We start from the raw sequence: 16,278 nt of genomic DNA, 5'->3' as shown, positions 1-16,278 counted from the left end.
GTTCTAAAGACTTTCAATTCATTTATTTTAGGCCACCTTTCTCCATAGATTCAGGGCGGCTTACAAAACAAGGGTGAATACAAAATAGAGCATGTTAGAAACCCGACTTAAAACTAATCTAAAAAACCCCAGTTATTAAAAAGAGTCATCTACAATCCTTCCATCACAATCATACATTCTGCCAGAGCAGGATGGCAGTTTATATTGTAATAATATTATATTATTATTATATTATGCTTATAATAGTTATATTATAATATGATAGTGCTTATTATATTATACAGTGGTACTTCTACCTACAAACGCCTCTACTTACGAACTTTTCTAGATAAGAACTGGGTGTTCAAGATTTTTTGCCTCTTCTCAAGAACCATTTTCCACTTACAAACCCGAGCCTCCAAAACTGTAACCGGAAAAGGCAGGGAGAAGCCTCGGTGAGGCCTCTCTAGGAATCTCCTGGGAGGAAACAGTGCAGGAAAAGGCAGGGAGAAGCCTCCATGGGGCCTCTCTAGGAATGTCCTGGGAGGAAACGGGGCCTCCACCCTCCCTGTGGTTTCCCCAATCGCATGCATTATTTGCTTTTACATTGATTCCTATGGGAAAAATTGCTTCTTCTTACAAACTTTTCTACTTAACAACCTGGTCACGGAACGAATTAAGTTCGTAAATAGAGATACGACAGTAATATGGAATGGTTGGCCATAGTGACCCAAAAGTGCTTTTTCAAGGGGCAACTGAACTTTTTTCTTTCTTTGAAGGCATTTTTCTGCTGATCCAAGAAGCTTCTTCAGCTCTTGGATGTAAGGAGATTTTTGGACATAGAGAGCTATCTCATGCCCTATGCTTATCTCATGCCCTATGCTTATCTCCCAAGGTCTGGTGCAGTTTCTGAGTAAATCACCATGTCAATCAAAACACCTGTTTTATTACTGTACATGATTGGAGAAACTAAAAATGCAATAAGGACATAGGTTGCTCCTATGTTCACACATTATTTGTTTTTACATTGATTCCTATGGGAAAAATTGCTTCTTCTTACAAACTAGATAAATGGTCAAAGCAATGGAAACTGCAGTTTAATGTTTCCAAATGTAAAATAATGCACTTGGGGAAAAGGAATCCTCAATCTGAGTATTGCATTGGCAGTTCTGTGTTAGCAAAAACTTCAGAAGAGAAGGATTTAGGGGTAGTGATTTCTGACAGTCTCAAAATGGGTGAGCAGTGTGGTCGGACGGTAGGAAAAGCAAGTAGGATGCTTGGCTGCATAGCTAGAGGTATAACAAGCAGGGAGATTGTGATCCCCTTATATAGAGCGCTGGTGAGACCACATTTGGAATACTGTGTTCAATTCTGGAGACCTCACCTACAAAAAGATATTGACAAAATTGAACGGGTCCAAAGACGGGCTACAAGAATGGTGGAAGGTCTTAAGCATAAAACGTATCAGGAAAGACTTAATGAACTCAATCTGTATAGTCTGGAGGACAGAAGGAAAAGGGGGGACATGATCGAAACATTTAAGTATGTTAAAGGGTTAAATAAGGTTCAGGAGGGAAGTGTTTTTAATAGGAAAATGAACACAAGAACAAGGGGACACAATCTGAAGTTAGTTGGGGGAAAGATCAAAAGCAACATGAGAAAATATTATTTTACTGAAAGAGTAGTAGATCCTTGGAACAAACTTCCAGCAGACGTGGTTGGTAAATCCACAGTAACTGAATTTAAACATGCCTGGGATAAACATATATCCATCCTAAGATAAAAATATAGGAAATAGTATAAGGGCAGACTAGATGGACCATGAGGTTCTGCCGTCAGTCTTCTATGTTTCTATATTATGCTATTGAACATTTCTATTTTTTCCCGCCTATCTTCTGCAGATCTCTCTGAGCTTTCACAATCTTTCTTTGAGGAACTCCCCAGCTCTTTAGACAAGACATGGGGGAATGTAGGAAGGCTGCAAAAGAAGGGGAATCGTTTTTTTGGCCTGCTTAAATGTAATTCCATCCATCAGCAAGAGAATACATTCGGCCGTTGCCATGGTGCTTGTCGGGCTCTTAGGAGACACATGAAAGAGGTCTAAATAAATAACTGATCTTGCCAAATGCAGCACCTTGTTTGGACTTGCCCACTTCTACAACTGTGCACAGTTATCACATACTTAGATAGCGTTCTGTAATGATTAAAAGAATAAGGGAGCTCCAACCCTGTTCAAAGTTCACCGCAGCTATAAACTTCTGGAGAAAGAAGCTTGCTGTTTGCAATCCGTTCCTGCCCCTTACCCACAATATCATCAGAGGAGCTGAAATCGTTAACAGTGTGATGATTTATTACTATATTGTCTCTTGAGCTAGATTTTGTTGCATTATCACTGTTTCATTGCAACTCTGCTGAAATAGTCCTTCGGTCCAAGGCTGGATAATTTCTGAGGGCTAGGCTGCACTTTGGGATGGGTGTTCAAGCAAAGTGTGTGTGTGTATATGTAAATAAATACATACATATATAAATATAAACATACAGTGGTACCTCTACCTAAAAACGCCTCTACTTACAAACTTTTCTAGATAAGAACCAGGCGTTCAAGATTTTTTTGCCTCTTCTCAAGAACCATTTTCCACTTACAATCCCGAGCCTCCGAAACTGTAACCAGAAAAGGCAGAGAGAGCCTCTGTGGGGCCTCTCTAGGAATCTCCTGGGAGGAAATAGGGCCGGAAAAGGTAGGAAGAAGCCTCTGTGTGGCCTCTCTAGGAATCTCCTGGGAAGAAATAGGGCCGGAAAAGGCAGGAAGAAGCCTCTGTGGTGCCTCTCTAGGAATCATCTGGGAGGAAACAGGGCTTCCACCCTTCCTGTGGTTTCCCCAATCTCACACATTATTTGTTTTTACATTGATTCCTATGGGAAAAATTGCTTCTTCTTACAAACTTTTCTACTTAAGAACCTGGTCACGGAATGAATTAAGTTTGCAAGTAGAGATACCACTATCCGTAAGTACATACACACATACGTACATACGTACATATTCTCAGTTCTTGGGGGGAAATTTATGGGGATCCTCTGGGATTTGGGGCTTTTATTTTTTAAAACATGGTTAACCTTTTTGTAAGGCGGACAGATGTTATAGTGTGGTTCTTTGTGAATATGTTTAATTTAGGGATTGCAAAATTAAGTGATCCAAAGCTGTCCATTTGCCCCAGGATTATACTATTTTGTGGAAAGGGATTTTGGAGGTGTGGGGTTTCAGCAATCTCTAGAAGTAAATCTTTCAATCTGTAAGAGGTTTGAACAATGAATCAGATTGTCCTGATTCATCCAAAACATTTGGTCCAGAACTTCTTAAACGGGTTGGGACAATTTAGTTTTGGAAAATGCTGAAACACCCCTCCCCCCTCATGTCATGATCCAAAGGGAAGGTAGAATATTCTAATATTCTCTCCAAATATCTGTTCCTGGATGGATGAATTTTGCGTAGGTTTTGTTCAAGTTGCTAAGTTGTTGTTTTAAAGTAGGGCTGCACATCTCTTTGGATTTGATTTGGAAGAAATGCTTTGGATCATGCAAGATTGCAAATGCAGCATCTGTCTGCAGTGAACAGTTGCATCTACTTCCAGGATTGCATTGCTGTTGAAAAATATAAAAGATACAGCAGCTTTTAATGAGCCACCAATACATTTAGTGGTTTTTTTAAAAAACAAAATTGAATCTGAAACATTGCACAACCCTATTTTAAAGTTGAAGACATGTTCCAGATGCTGTACCAGCTACTCATTCTCATTGCCAGTGATTTTCCATTGTAGGTATAAACTGAATGCTAGTACATCCATATCAGAGCCTTAACATAATAGTGATATATTTGTTCTTCTGTATTTGTGTTGCTTCTCGTCTGACTCCACAATGGAAAATTCCATTGGAATTTCATTAAGTGGGGGAAAAAATCTAACCAAGAACATTCCGAAATAAGAACGGGTCCATTTCCCCACTTAAATGACACCTTTGTCTACATTTTTCCATGAAACCGATTCTTAGCCATGTTGAAAGAACATTGGATTAGCTAGACCGTAAGTCCAGCCTTGCAAGACATTCCCCCAATGCTCTTCTGTTCTTCTATATTAGGCAACAACAAAAAAGGAAGAATTCCTCTCACTTTTCCTTGGGTAAGGAAAAAGGATTTAATGAACCACAAAGTTGGATGCCTGACACAGTACATGCACCGTCAGCATTTCTCTTGCTAAGGGAACATAGAGCTGGCACCAGAAAAGCCCCAGTCACCACTTTTAGAGAAGAAACAACTCTGATAGGCAACCAGCTTTGTTCTTTCTTTCTTTTTTTAAATGCATTCCTATACGCTGCAGGACTGACACATGTACGCTACTTGTCTCAGCGGAGTCAAAAGAACACTTATCATCGGTTGTTTTGCCCAAAAAGAAATTATCACAGCGTTTGGCAATTGTCAGAGATATCAGAGGAGGAAAAGGAGTTGTGGGTACACCATCTGGTTTCGTTAATGCATAAACAAGTTTTTTAAAAATCTGGTCTGAAATGCACAATTTTGTAAAGAACCAGATGACCACAGGCATTCGGAAAGAGAAGGGGAGAAATAAAAACCTTCAGATCCTTGACGTTTCTCAGGAAACGGATTCCTGCATACCAGAAAGTCAAAAGCTGGGAGGGCTAAGAGACAACTGGGGAGGGAATATGGTTGGTCTTTCCCCCTCTCCCCTGTTTCTTTCCTGGAGTTCATTATTTTAAATGCCACATTAGAAAATGAATCTGTGGATCGTTTGCTTCTTTAATTAAAGGTGTAGCTCACTTGGAGACCTAGAAAGGGTAGAATCATAAGGGATAAACGAGGGATAGGCAAAGTCGGCTCTTCTATGACTTGTGGACTTCAACTCCCAGAATTCCTGAGGCAATCATGCTAGCTCAGGAATTCTGGGAGTTGAAGTTCACATGTCATAGAAGAGCCAACTTTGCCTACCCCTGGGATAGACAATAGACCAGAACAAGGGTCTCCAATCTTGGGAACTTTAGGTCTGGCAGACGTCAACTCCCAGAATTCCCGAGCCAGCAAAACGAGAATGGGAGTCTCAAGTCCTCCAGGCTTAAAAGTTCCCAAAGTTGGAGACTGCTGGATCAGAGGTTATGTCAGGGTGAAATGTTACCAATTCAGATCAGGTGTTCTGATAGCGGCTTCTGTGCCAGGCGGCCACCGACCCGAACGTGGCCACTTTCTTTTTTTAAAAACCCACTGCGCATGATGGTGGTGTGCACGCAGACGAACCCAAACAGACGCTTCTGAACTGATAAGGAAGTTAAGTAGATTTCACTGCTGGGTTATGTGCTACCCCCATCCTTATGCCAGCTGTGCCCAGCTACAACCCAGGTCCAGAGAGGCATTGAAATTCTAGTTCAATCTCAAGACCAGTTCCGTTCTTTCCAAAGCTTTTTTCCATATGGCTGGAACCCGCACTATCCTGGCAATATCTGGTAGGAAAAAACAACGTACGTTGAGTAACCGACATGGATCCTACCCATGCTTGCATTTTTCAGGCCCCCAAGAGGGGCACAAGCATGGGAAAAATCCACAACTATTTGACCAACCAACCCAGCTTTTTCCAAGCCTTTTAATTTACCTTCGCCAAGGGTTTTTTTAAAAAAACTTTTGCTTTATTTTGCTTGATTCACTGTCATTGACGATTGCTGCATTTTATTTAAAAGTCTTCCTGAGAATTAAGTGATGGAGGATATACTGCAGAAACCTAAGAATAGAAACAGGACCAGGAGAATTAAGTGGGCCTGAAATACAGTAGAGAAAAAGGATTGATTTTTGGTCTTGGAAAGCATAGGATTATCCACCAGCCTTGTCTGCCTGTGTATCTGATTTGTATAACCAAATATGAATAAAGAAGGAGAAGGAGTTCGCCAGGGCCGAGGAGGTCTCGGGGAGGCACACTTCTGTGGGGCATTGATGGGACCTGCAGCCGCTGGCTGAGGAATTTTCTGGGAAGCTCATTCTGGATCCTCCTCTGGTGCTTCTTCCCTCTCAACCCATACCACTTGAGGAAGAAGGCGGTCCCAGATTATCTCAGGGACCGCCTTCTGCTGCACGAATCCCAGCAACCAGTTAGGTCCCACAGAGTGGGCCTTCTCTGGGTCCTGTCAACTAAACAATGTCGTTTGGCGGGACCCAGGGGAAGAGTCTTCTCTGTGGCGGCCCCGGCCCTTTGGAACCAACTCCCAACTCCCCCCAGAGATTAGAATTGCCCCCACCCTCCTTGCCTTTCGTAAGCTTCTTAAAACCCACCTCTCCCGTCAGGCATGGGAGAACTGAGATATTCTTTCCCCCTAGGCCTTACAATTTACGCATGGTATGTTTGTATGTATGTTTGGTTTTATAATAAGGGATTTTTTAGTTGTTTAGTATTGGATTGTTACATGAACCTTATTTAACCCTTTGACATATTTAAATGTTTCAATCATGTCCCCACTTTCCCTTCTGTCCTCCAGACTATACAGATTGAGTTCATGAAGTCTTTCCTGATAAGCTTTATGCTTAAGACCTTCCACCATTTTTGTAGCACGTCTTTGGACCCGTTCAATGTTATTATGGAGACCTCACCTACAAAAAGATATTGATAAAATTGAACGGTTTAAGGATAAACACAAGGAAAAAAGAGTATCCCTATTTGGAATTTTATTATTTTAATTTTATATATTTATTAGATCATATATATTTATTAGATTTGTATGCCGCCCCTCTCCGAAGAAATTTTCTAAGGAATTTTATTATTCCTTAGAAAATATTAATGTCCAGAAAGGCGTATGATACAAGGGTCATTGGCTAAGATTCAGAGTAGCAGATTTAAAAACTTGACATGAGTGAGAATTTTTCTTTACGGTTTATATTAGCAGCTGAACAGTAAACTTATGTTAGCCCAAAGACTAAAAGGTAAGGCTACCCTGAGATGAAGCTTTTGTTTCAAATTATCTCTTACTCCCAAAGTATAGTTTGTAACATCACATGAACTTGTTGGTTGTATAAAAATCGTTGCAAACAAAGAGTCTTTGTAAGATCAGAGTTAATTCATGTTCTCTCTTTCTCTCTCTCTCTCCCTCTCTCTCGCTTTCTCTCTCTCCCTCCCTCTCTCTCTCTCTCTTAGCACAAAAAGGCTTTAGTTCCAGAGCAGTGTTGTTTTTTTATGAAATAGTAGGTCAGACAGCTTGTCACTAAGGCATACAGGGATACATACTTGCCGTAGGATCACAATTGGGACTTGAGAATCTCAGGTATTGAGCCAGGTGATCATTATAGCAATAGCATTTAGACTTACTGCTTGATAGTGCTTTTACAGCCCATTCTAAGCAGTTTACACAATCAGCCTCTTGCCCCCAACAATCTGGGTACTCATTTTACCCACCTCAGAAGGATGGAAGGCTGAGTCAACCTTGAGCCGGTGGTGAGATTTGAACTGCTGAACTACAGCTAGCAGTTACCTGAAGTAGCCCTGCAGTGCTGCACTCCTAACACCACCCCGGCTCCTTTAAGCAAGACATTGAACGACTGCTTTGCTCAACAACTGAAATCCCAATGTTCCTGGTTGCAATCATTAAAGCTGTCCCGCGAATTGTTAAGTGGGTGGTCCGAAGTAAGGAGCACACAATGCCTCAGAACTCACTTGGGAGACTCCACTCAGGAACTGAAAATCCTCATTGGTATAATCCAAGCAGGATTTCAGCCCCTGAGCTAAGAGATACTCTAGTGCAGTGTTTCCCAACCTTGGCAACTTGAAGATATTTGGACTTCAACTCCCAGAATTCCCCAGCCAGCATTCGCTGGCTGGGGAATTCTGGGAGTTGAAGTCCAAATATCTTCAAGTTGCCAAGGTTGGGAAACACTGCTCTAGTGTAATCTGTGTTAGGCCTCCCAGGACCTCCCTCCCTCGTCTGACCCCGTGTTTCTTATCCTTTTGTGCACCTTCTCCACTCTCTGATTGAATTTTTGGCTCCTTGTTGTGACCGGGGGGCTGGCTAAAAGAACTGCCTACCGAATGAGTTCCGTTCCTTTCTGTATACAGAGGGGAACTCCTCTGGCAGAGTGCAGGACCGAGCTCAAATCTTTAGGATCTGTTTTTGCATAATATTGAAGGACTTTGGTTCCTCAGGAGGCAGTTCTTTTAACCATCCCTTGAGGCGAGAGGAAGCCCTATTATAGTGAAGGCAAACCTATGGCATAGGTGTCACAGGTAGCACATGGAGCCATATCTGCTGGCACGCAAGGTGTTGCCCTAGCTCAGCTCTGATGTGCATGTGTGTGCCGGCCAGCTAATTTTTGCTTGCACAGAGGTCCTGGGAGGCTGTTTTTGGCTTCCAGAGAGCCTCCGAGGGGGGGATGAGGGAAGGCGTTACCCTCCCCCAGCTCCAGGGAAGCCTTTGGCACCTGGGGAGGGTGAAACACGGGCCTACTGGGCCCACCAGAAGTTGGGAAACAGGCCATTTCCGGCCTCCAGAGACCCTCTGGGAGAGGGCAGGGAAAGCCATTTTCGCCCTCCCCAGGCATTCATTCATTCATTCATTCATTCATTCATTCATTCATTCATTTATTAGATTTGTATGCCACCCCTCTCCGAAGACTCGGGGCGGCTCATAACAGCAATAAAAACAATATAGCAGTGGAACAAATCTAATATTAAAAACATATAAAACCCTATCATTATTTAAAAACCAAACAGCACATTCATACCAAACATAAAACAAAATATTAAAAAGCCTGGGGGAAAGGTGTCTCAACTCCCCCATTCTTGGCGGTATAAGTGAGTCTTGAGTAGTTTACGAAAGACAGGAAGGGTGGGGGCAGTTCTAATCTCCGGGGGGAGTTGGTTCCAGAGGGCCGGGGCCGCCACGGAGAAGGCTCTTCCCCTGGGACCCGGAGAAGGCCAACTCTGTGGGATTCGTGCAGTAGCAGGCGGTTCCAGAGGTACTGTGGTCCAATGCCATGTAGGGCTTTAAAGGTCATGACCAACATTGAATTATGGGTGTGGGCACTCATGCATGCGCAATAGTGCTCAAGCATGCTCTTTTGGCACCCAAAGAAAAACAGGTTCGCTATCACTGCCCTATTAGCAAGAAGCAACAGCTAGCAACCTTGCAACAAGATTGCAAATGGTGATCACCTCATCCCAGAGTGCTTGGCAACCAGTCATAAGTGTAATCACCTGGGTTGCCAAACACCCAGGTTGTGATCACATGACATTAGGAATGATAATGCAAAGTTTTGCAACAGCTGTCGTAATTCCAGACCATTGTTAAATGCGCCTCCGTAAATTGAGGACTAACTTGTATTATTTTGCAGATCAGTCTTAAGAGTAGACTGACTCCAAGGTTGCTTGCATGTTCAAAGGAGTGAAAGAAACTGAAGTGGCTTGTGGTATTTGGGTTTCCTGTGCATTTGTATACATTAACACATTTGTGGAGGGTTAAAAAGGCATACATGAAACCCAAATTCACAGTATGTGGTAGGTTGCCCAAGTTGATGTACCAAATTATTGCATGCAGTTAAGCCCTTCAATAAATTTCATCATCTCTAATGGGCAGCCTAGCTTTCTGGCATTTTAACAGAAAATAAGGATCTGAGAATATTCATGTATTCGTCCTCGGTTTACCTAACTGCCCATGTTACTTTTATTTAGACTCCAGTTTTTGTTGTGTCTGCTAGGGAAGGCCAGAGAAGAAATCTTGCAAATTTTATGTCAAGGGCTTTGCTCCTAGCACCGGAAGAGCAGGGTAGACAGAAACTGTCTCTAAAATGCCAAAATGTATTCGAGTCTGATGAAGATCCTAATCTAAAACAAAACTTCCTTTCTTAGAAAAATCAGCATTCTTGCTACCTGTGTTTCTGAATCAGTCTCAAAATGGGTGAACAGTGCAGTCAGGCGGTAGGGAAAGCAAGTAGGATGCTTGGCTGCATAGCTAGAGGTATAACAAGCAGGAAGAGGGAGATTGTGATCCCCTTATATAGAGCGCTGGTGAGACCACATTTGGAATACTGTGTTCAGTTCTGGAGACCTCACCTACAAAAAGATATTGACAAAATTGAACAGGTCCAAAGACGGGCTACAAGAATGGTGGAAGGTCTTAAGCATAAAACGTATCAGGAAAGACTTAATGAACTCAATCTGCATAGTCTGGAGGACTGAAAGGAAAGGGGGGACATGACTGAAACATTTAAATATATTAAAGAGTTAAATAAGGTCCAGGAGGGAAGTGTTTTTAATAGGAAAGTGAACACAAGAACAAGGGGACACAATCTGAAGTTAGTTGGGGGAAAGATCAAAAGCAACATGAGAAAATATTATTTTACTGAAAGAGTAGTAGATCCTTGGAACAAACTTCCAGCAGACGTGGTAGATAAATCCACAGTAACTGAATTTAAACATGCCTGGGATAAACATATATCCATCCTAAGATAAAATACAGAAAATAGTATAAGGCAGACTAGATGGGCCATGAGGTCTTTTTCTGTCGTCAGACTTCTATGTTTCTATGTTTCTAGGTAATAATGACATTTAAAAAATAAAATAAAATACTACATTAATAATAATGCCTATTGCCCCAAGATTGACATCTGTTTTCGGAAATACATGGAGATAGATGACATGTTGATAATTCTAATGACAATTTCCTTCTTGCCTACATATTAGGTTTATTAAGTGCTTTTCCCTCAGATTTCTCAAGTCTGTTTTTGCACCCACTCATGTGGTTTTGATAGATTTTTGGGGGAACACATTGAACAAATTTGGGCTACCAGCTACAACCCAGGTCCAGAGAGGCATTGAAATTCCAGTTAAATCTCAAGACCAGTTCAATTCTTTCCAAAGCTCTTTTCCACATGGCTGGAACCCGCACTATCCTGGCAATATCTGGTAGGAAAAAACAACGTACGTTGAGTAACCGATATGGATCCTACCCATGTTTGCATTTTTCAAGCTCCCAAGAGGGGGCACAAGCATGGTAGAAATCCACAACTATTTGACCAACCAACCAACCAACCCAGCTTCTTCCAAGCCTTTTAATCTACCTTTGCCAAGTCTTTTATTAAAAACCTTTGCTTTATTTTGTTTGATTCACTGTTATTGATGATTGCAGCATTTTATTTAAAAGTCTTCCTGAGAATTAGTGATGGAGGATATACTGCAGAGACCTAAGAACAAAAACAGGACCAGGAGAATTAAGTGGGCCTGAAATACAGTAGAGAAAAATAATAGGATTATCCACCAGGTTTGTCTGTCTGTGTATCTGATTTGTATAACCAAATATGAATAAAACAAGATAATTAACACAAAGTATTGATTGAACATTAAAGACAATTAGTTCTGGCTTTAATCCATGATGTTGCTAGTTAAAAGGACCACACATTTGGAGATGATGATTTTTTCCAGAAGCACTGAAAAGCTGCATGGAGAATTAGTTTAAACCACTAAGAGATATATTCTTGTAACCTGAATCAGTCAAGTATAAAATTGGATTTATGTTAGCCAAACCATTCTACCTATCTCGAGGGGGAAGCCATAATATTTAATATAATAATTCAGAAAAACTACCATGCTGTATTTTCACACAAAAATTCTAATCTATGATTACATTTAAACAATGTTTATTAAATAATTATTTGTTAGTTTCTCCAGTACAGTATACACATTCTGAGTTCAGCTATAACCATCTATAGAATTGATGAACTAAGAGCAAGATTCAGTTATGATTATTTTCCAGTAATCTTTATTGGCATAGATTTGTTTGTCAACTAGACATACATTTACTTACATTTTCCCCAAATGCATATATTGAATCTACTGTTTTTCACTACCTATTTGAGAAAATCAAAGCAATTCCTCCTAAGTCCTCTGTTATGAAAATAAGCAATGAGCATTTTCAGACACGTGTTAGTTTTGTTTATAATCAAATTTATAAATTTGATTCATTGTGCAGTATAATGTTTATTTTTTTAATAAAGTATCAGTTTATTCTATAAACTATGAATAGATGGCTTTATATTTCCAAGATTAGTATGAAACTATGAGGTTGATTTCTTAGAATACATTAAAACAGAGGTAAAGCAATTAGCAAATGCATCATTAGCTTTTTAAAAAATGTATTGCAAATTTGGTATGCCTAGTCCAGATTGGGATTTTGGCAGAAAAGGTAGAAGGATTTGACTTCACTATACTGTATTTCTAATCATTTTTCTCTTTCCCCCTCCTACACTTAATGTAACCTTCACCTGCTACTTGCAGTTGTGGTTGGGCAGTGTGGAGTAGATGAGTCTAAATTGTAATCACACTGACTTTAAATTAAAATTAATCACATTCCAGTTTAGCATGTCAACTGAACTCAATCTGTGATCGTAGTTGATAGTTCAATGTGCCATGTGAACAATATGTCAATTAGGCTAATTAAGCCCACTGTGATCAAGTTAACCATAAGAAAAATAATGTTCAAACAGAGCCATTCATTATGATCCAATACAGACTCGCCAGTGTTCTTTAGGAGGAAATATCCATGAAATTGTAATTATGTAATGGCCCATGGTTCCTTGGACATATAAGCATACAACTCTCCAAAAGGGAATCAATTGATTCTAATAACCCACTTAATTTGGATAGCCACAAACCCAGTCACAGTCCACTTTCTGAATAATTTGGCAGCTCATAAGGCTCATAAGGCTCATTAGTTGGCCAACTTTGGAGGAATACAAAGCTCTTCCCCACTTCCTCCAGTTCTGCCTGTATTTTATTAACTCTTGAATAGTTGTGGTGTCCTTACATTGCTAATAGTAATAGCGTTTAGACTTATGTACCACTACATAGTGTTCTATAGTCCTCTTTAAGTGGTTTACAAAGTCAGCATATTGCCCCCAATAATCGGTTGTCATCATTTTACTGACCTCGGAAGGATGGAAAAACTGAACCAACCTTGAGCCGGTGAGGATCGAACTGCTGGCAATCAGCAGAATTATCCTGCAATACTGCATTCTAACCACTGCGCCACCTCTGCTGTTACCACTTTCCCACAAAGAAAACCCAGGTAGAAAAGGATAGGCTGCAGTCAAGCAGTTTTAAGCAGGTGTGTTCTTTGGCTTTCAATACTTGGCACTGAGGTTTATAATGAAACAGCCATTCTGTACCATTTGCTTGGAAGAGGGCCAGAAAGGGTTCACTTCCTGGATTCCCAGCACATGGCCAGACTGTGGGAAGATGCTTGATCCAAGGAATTAGAGCCTGAATTGATCAGGGTTCTGGGTTTGCACAGGGCATTTGATCCAGAAATGACCCAGCACTAGTATGTCGTATAAATGCCAACTTGCTGTTCCTGCTTCTGTCTGGGCTGCCATCCCAAATTCAAGCTGGTCCTAAAATTCACTAGGATGATTGTCCATGTGAAAAAGGGGTGCTGATTTAATGGTTTTAATTCAGGGTTGCTCAACCTCACCTGTTAAATGATAACATTTAAGGCTAAGAGGTCCTAAGAGGTCAGTAAGGGGCGTGCATAAGTGCACCAGTGTGCCTTCCGTCCTCTGTCCAATTGTCTCTCCTTATCTCATTTATCTTTTCTTCCTTTCATATATGATCTCCTATACTTTTATATCTTTTCTTCTTTCCTTTTCTTCATTTATATTACTACATATCTATTCTCTTCAATGTGTATTATGTATTGGACAAAATAAATAAATAGATAGATAGATAATTAATTGATTGATTAATTAATTAATCAATTAATTAATTAATTAATTAATTAATGTGGGTTTCAACTGTACAGAATTCTGGCCCGGAATTTCTGGGAGTTGAAGTCCACATGTCTTAAACTTGCCAAAGTTGGGAAACACTGGTTTAAAAGTAGATTTGTCAAAAATCGTAAGTAAATTTATATTTGATATAGTTGACTTAGGACACTGTAACTAAGCTAATGAGTGCTCCCATATACACTGCTCAAAAAAAATAAAGGGAACACTTAAACAATGCAATATAACTCCAAGTAAATCAAACATCTGTGAAATCAAACTGTCTACTTAGGAAGCAACACTGATTGACAATCAATTTCATATGCTGTTGTGCACATTCAACTTTGTACAGAACAAAGTATTCAATGAGAATATTTCATTCATTCAGATCCAGGATGTGTTCTTTGAATGTTCCCTTTATTTTTTTGAGCAGTATGTTACCTGTTTCTTATACATATACTTTAAACACCTAAAGCAGTTTTTCTGATCTTATTTTCTTTGGCTGTCCTGGGGGTACAAATCCAGAATCCTTAGTCAGCATGGCCAAAATGCCAGTTGGAAATTGTAGCACTCTAATCCCAATACTTTGAAAGAAATTCAATTGGGCAAATTCTAGTGTAGCATCTAAGGCACTAATAAAGTCACCAGAATTCACTCCTCCTCCTCAAAAGACTTTAGGCCTGGCCCTAGTCTCCTGTCTCAGAAACCTCAGTTTCCCATGGCGGTCTGAGATTAGTCTGTCAGCTACATTGAATTTGATCTGCCAGCTAATTGCTTGTGTACACATTGAGTAGAGAAAGTAAATAAACAGAGTGATGTAATTGGTTACAAATGATTGACATGAGCTAAACTATATATCTTATTTGGGTGTGTATAATTTTTCTATCCAAAATAAGGATAGTTAAGTTTCTCACTGATAAAACTACCAGATAAAATACATCCACAATTACTCACTATTTATACTGTTCTGTACTTCTCTTTTAACCTGCAGGTGGTAACTCCGGTCAGGTCAGGACAAGGTTATGTTTACGAGTTTCCTACCAAATACCAGAAGGATACCTACGACATCCCACCAGTTCGTCCTCTTCAAGGGGTAGGTAGTAATAAAAATGTCATCAGCTCTGAAATTAAGCTGCCACCAAGGTCTTGACATTGTATCTATTCCCTCCGCACAGATCTCATTTTCACATTCTAAATTAAACATGTGACTTGCTTTCTTTTTAATCTTGATAAGATGAATTTCTTTAGTCTCTAGGTAGCCAGAATATTTTACAAATACATTGTAAGTTGGGAAGCAGAAAAGAAGAAAACCCACCTCCCTTTTGTGAGAGAGACAAGTTAATTTACTTGATCATGAAAAATATGTGAAGGCCATAAATATTCTCTTGTTGTGTCGATATTTCCCCCCCTAAATTCTAAAACCATTTTCCCCATGAATAAATGCAATAAATAGAAATTATATTAGTGCAACTTCAATTCACTACAGGAAAACTATGACTCGAGAGATCATTTGTAGGGACAGAAAGAAGGTCCATTAAATCCACATTTGTGTTGTTTGTCCTATTTGTGGTTAAATCTTGATTTAGTACATACATTCAGTTTAATTTAACAGACATCAGTCTGTCAAACAGGGGTTGAATGCAAACCAAGTATTTGTCCAGTACATCCAAAATCACTGGCATCTATCAAATTTGAGTTTTTACCATAACAGGAAGCACTTATCTGAGAACCAGTCTTGACTTTCTAATTTATCTGTGTTAAATGCCTACTCGGCTAACTAGACTGAGTTTCCTTTTATTCTTGACTGTGTAACTACAATGAGATTTGGGCAAGCCCTGATGAAATCTGGCATGTACTTCATTGAAATAAACATATTCCCAGTGGGACTGAAATAGCATCATGGAGAAGGGAACATGCTTCAAAAATAATATGCAAAATACTTATGGATTGCTGTCATGGTAAAGAGAGGCCAGATTTAGCTTTCTTTCCTTAAGGATTTAATAGTTTCTGACTTTATTAGTACTGCGATCCACAACACATGAAATTGGTTCTGTTTTGGCATTATTGGAGCTTTTCTTTCAGGAATGCATAAGTAGCACGCATATGCACACATGCACACATACAACCTATATATATATATATATGATGTTCCTTCAATACACCAGGGTGATTCGACACAAAAATATGTAGCCCTTCCCTGGTGCAAAGCTGAAGGGATTGGATACTGTAGCCTAGAGGATAAGGCAAAGGTTTACAAGGCAAAGGTTGCAGGTTCAAGTCCCAGTTGGTATGGCTAGCTGATGAGGCCAAAATAAAGCCGAAATAGATCTATCCTAGTCTCCCTTAATTTTCAAATTTAGCAAAAAAACATGTGACACACACATATATATACATGTTTTTTGCTGAATTTGAAAATGAATTTGAAAATTAAAATTATATATAATATATATAATTAATTTTTAACAAGTTTAATATACACACAACATAAAACAGTGCATAGTGAAATGTGC

At 39.8% G+C, this 16,278-nt stretch overlaps 1 protein-coding gene across 1 annotated transcript in view; it reads left to right on the top strand.

Moving 5' to 3' along the window:
• The window catches only part of NEDD9 (neural precursor cell expressed, developmentally down-regulated 9), a 101,671-nt gene that overhangs the window by 73,296 nt on the left and 12,097 nt on the right, over positions 1-16,278 (top strand). Inside the window, exon 3 of the mRNA XM_070747258.1 lies at positions 14,760-14,861. Within this exon, the coding sequence (XP_070603359.1) occupies positions 14,760-14,861 (102 nt within the window). The remainder of the gene's footprint in view (positions 1-14,759; positions 14,862-16,278) is intronic.

The sequence above is a fragment of the Erythrolamprus reginae genome, chromosome 3 (assembly GCF_031021105.1).
Source record: "Erythrolamprus reginae isolate rEryReg1 chromosome 3, rEryReg1.hap1, whole genome shotgun sequence".
NCBI lineage: Eukaryota > Metazoa > Chordata > Lepidosauria > Squamata > Dipsadidae > Erythrolamprus > Erythrolamprus reginae.
The sequence above is the reverse complement of the archived record's forward strand: the minus strand, read 5'-3'. Positions and strand labels throughout refer to the sequence as shown.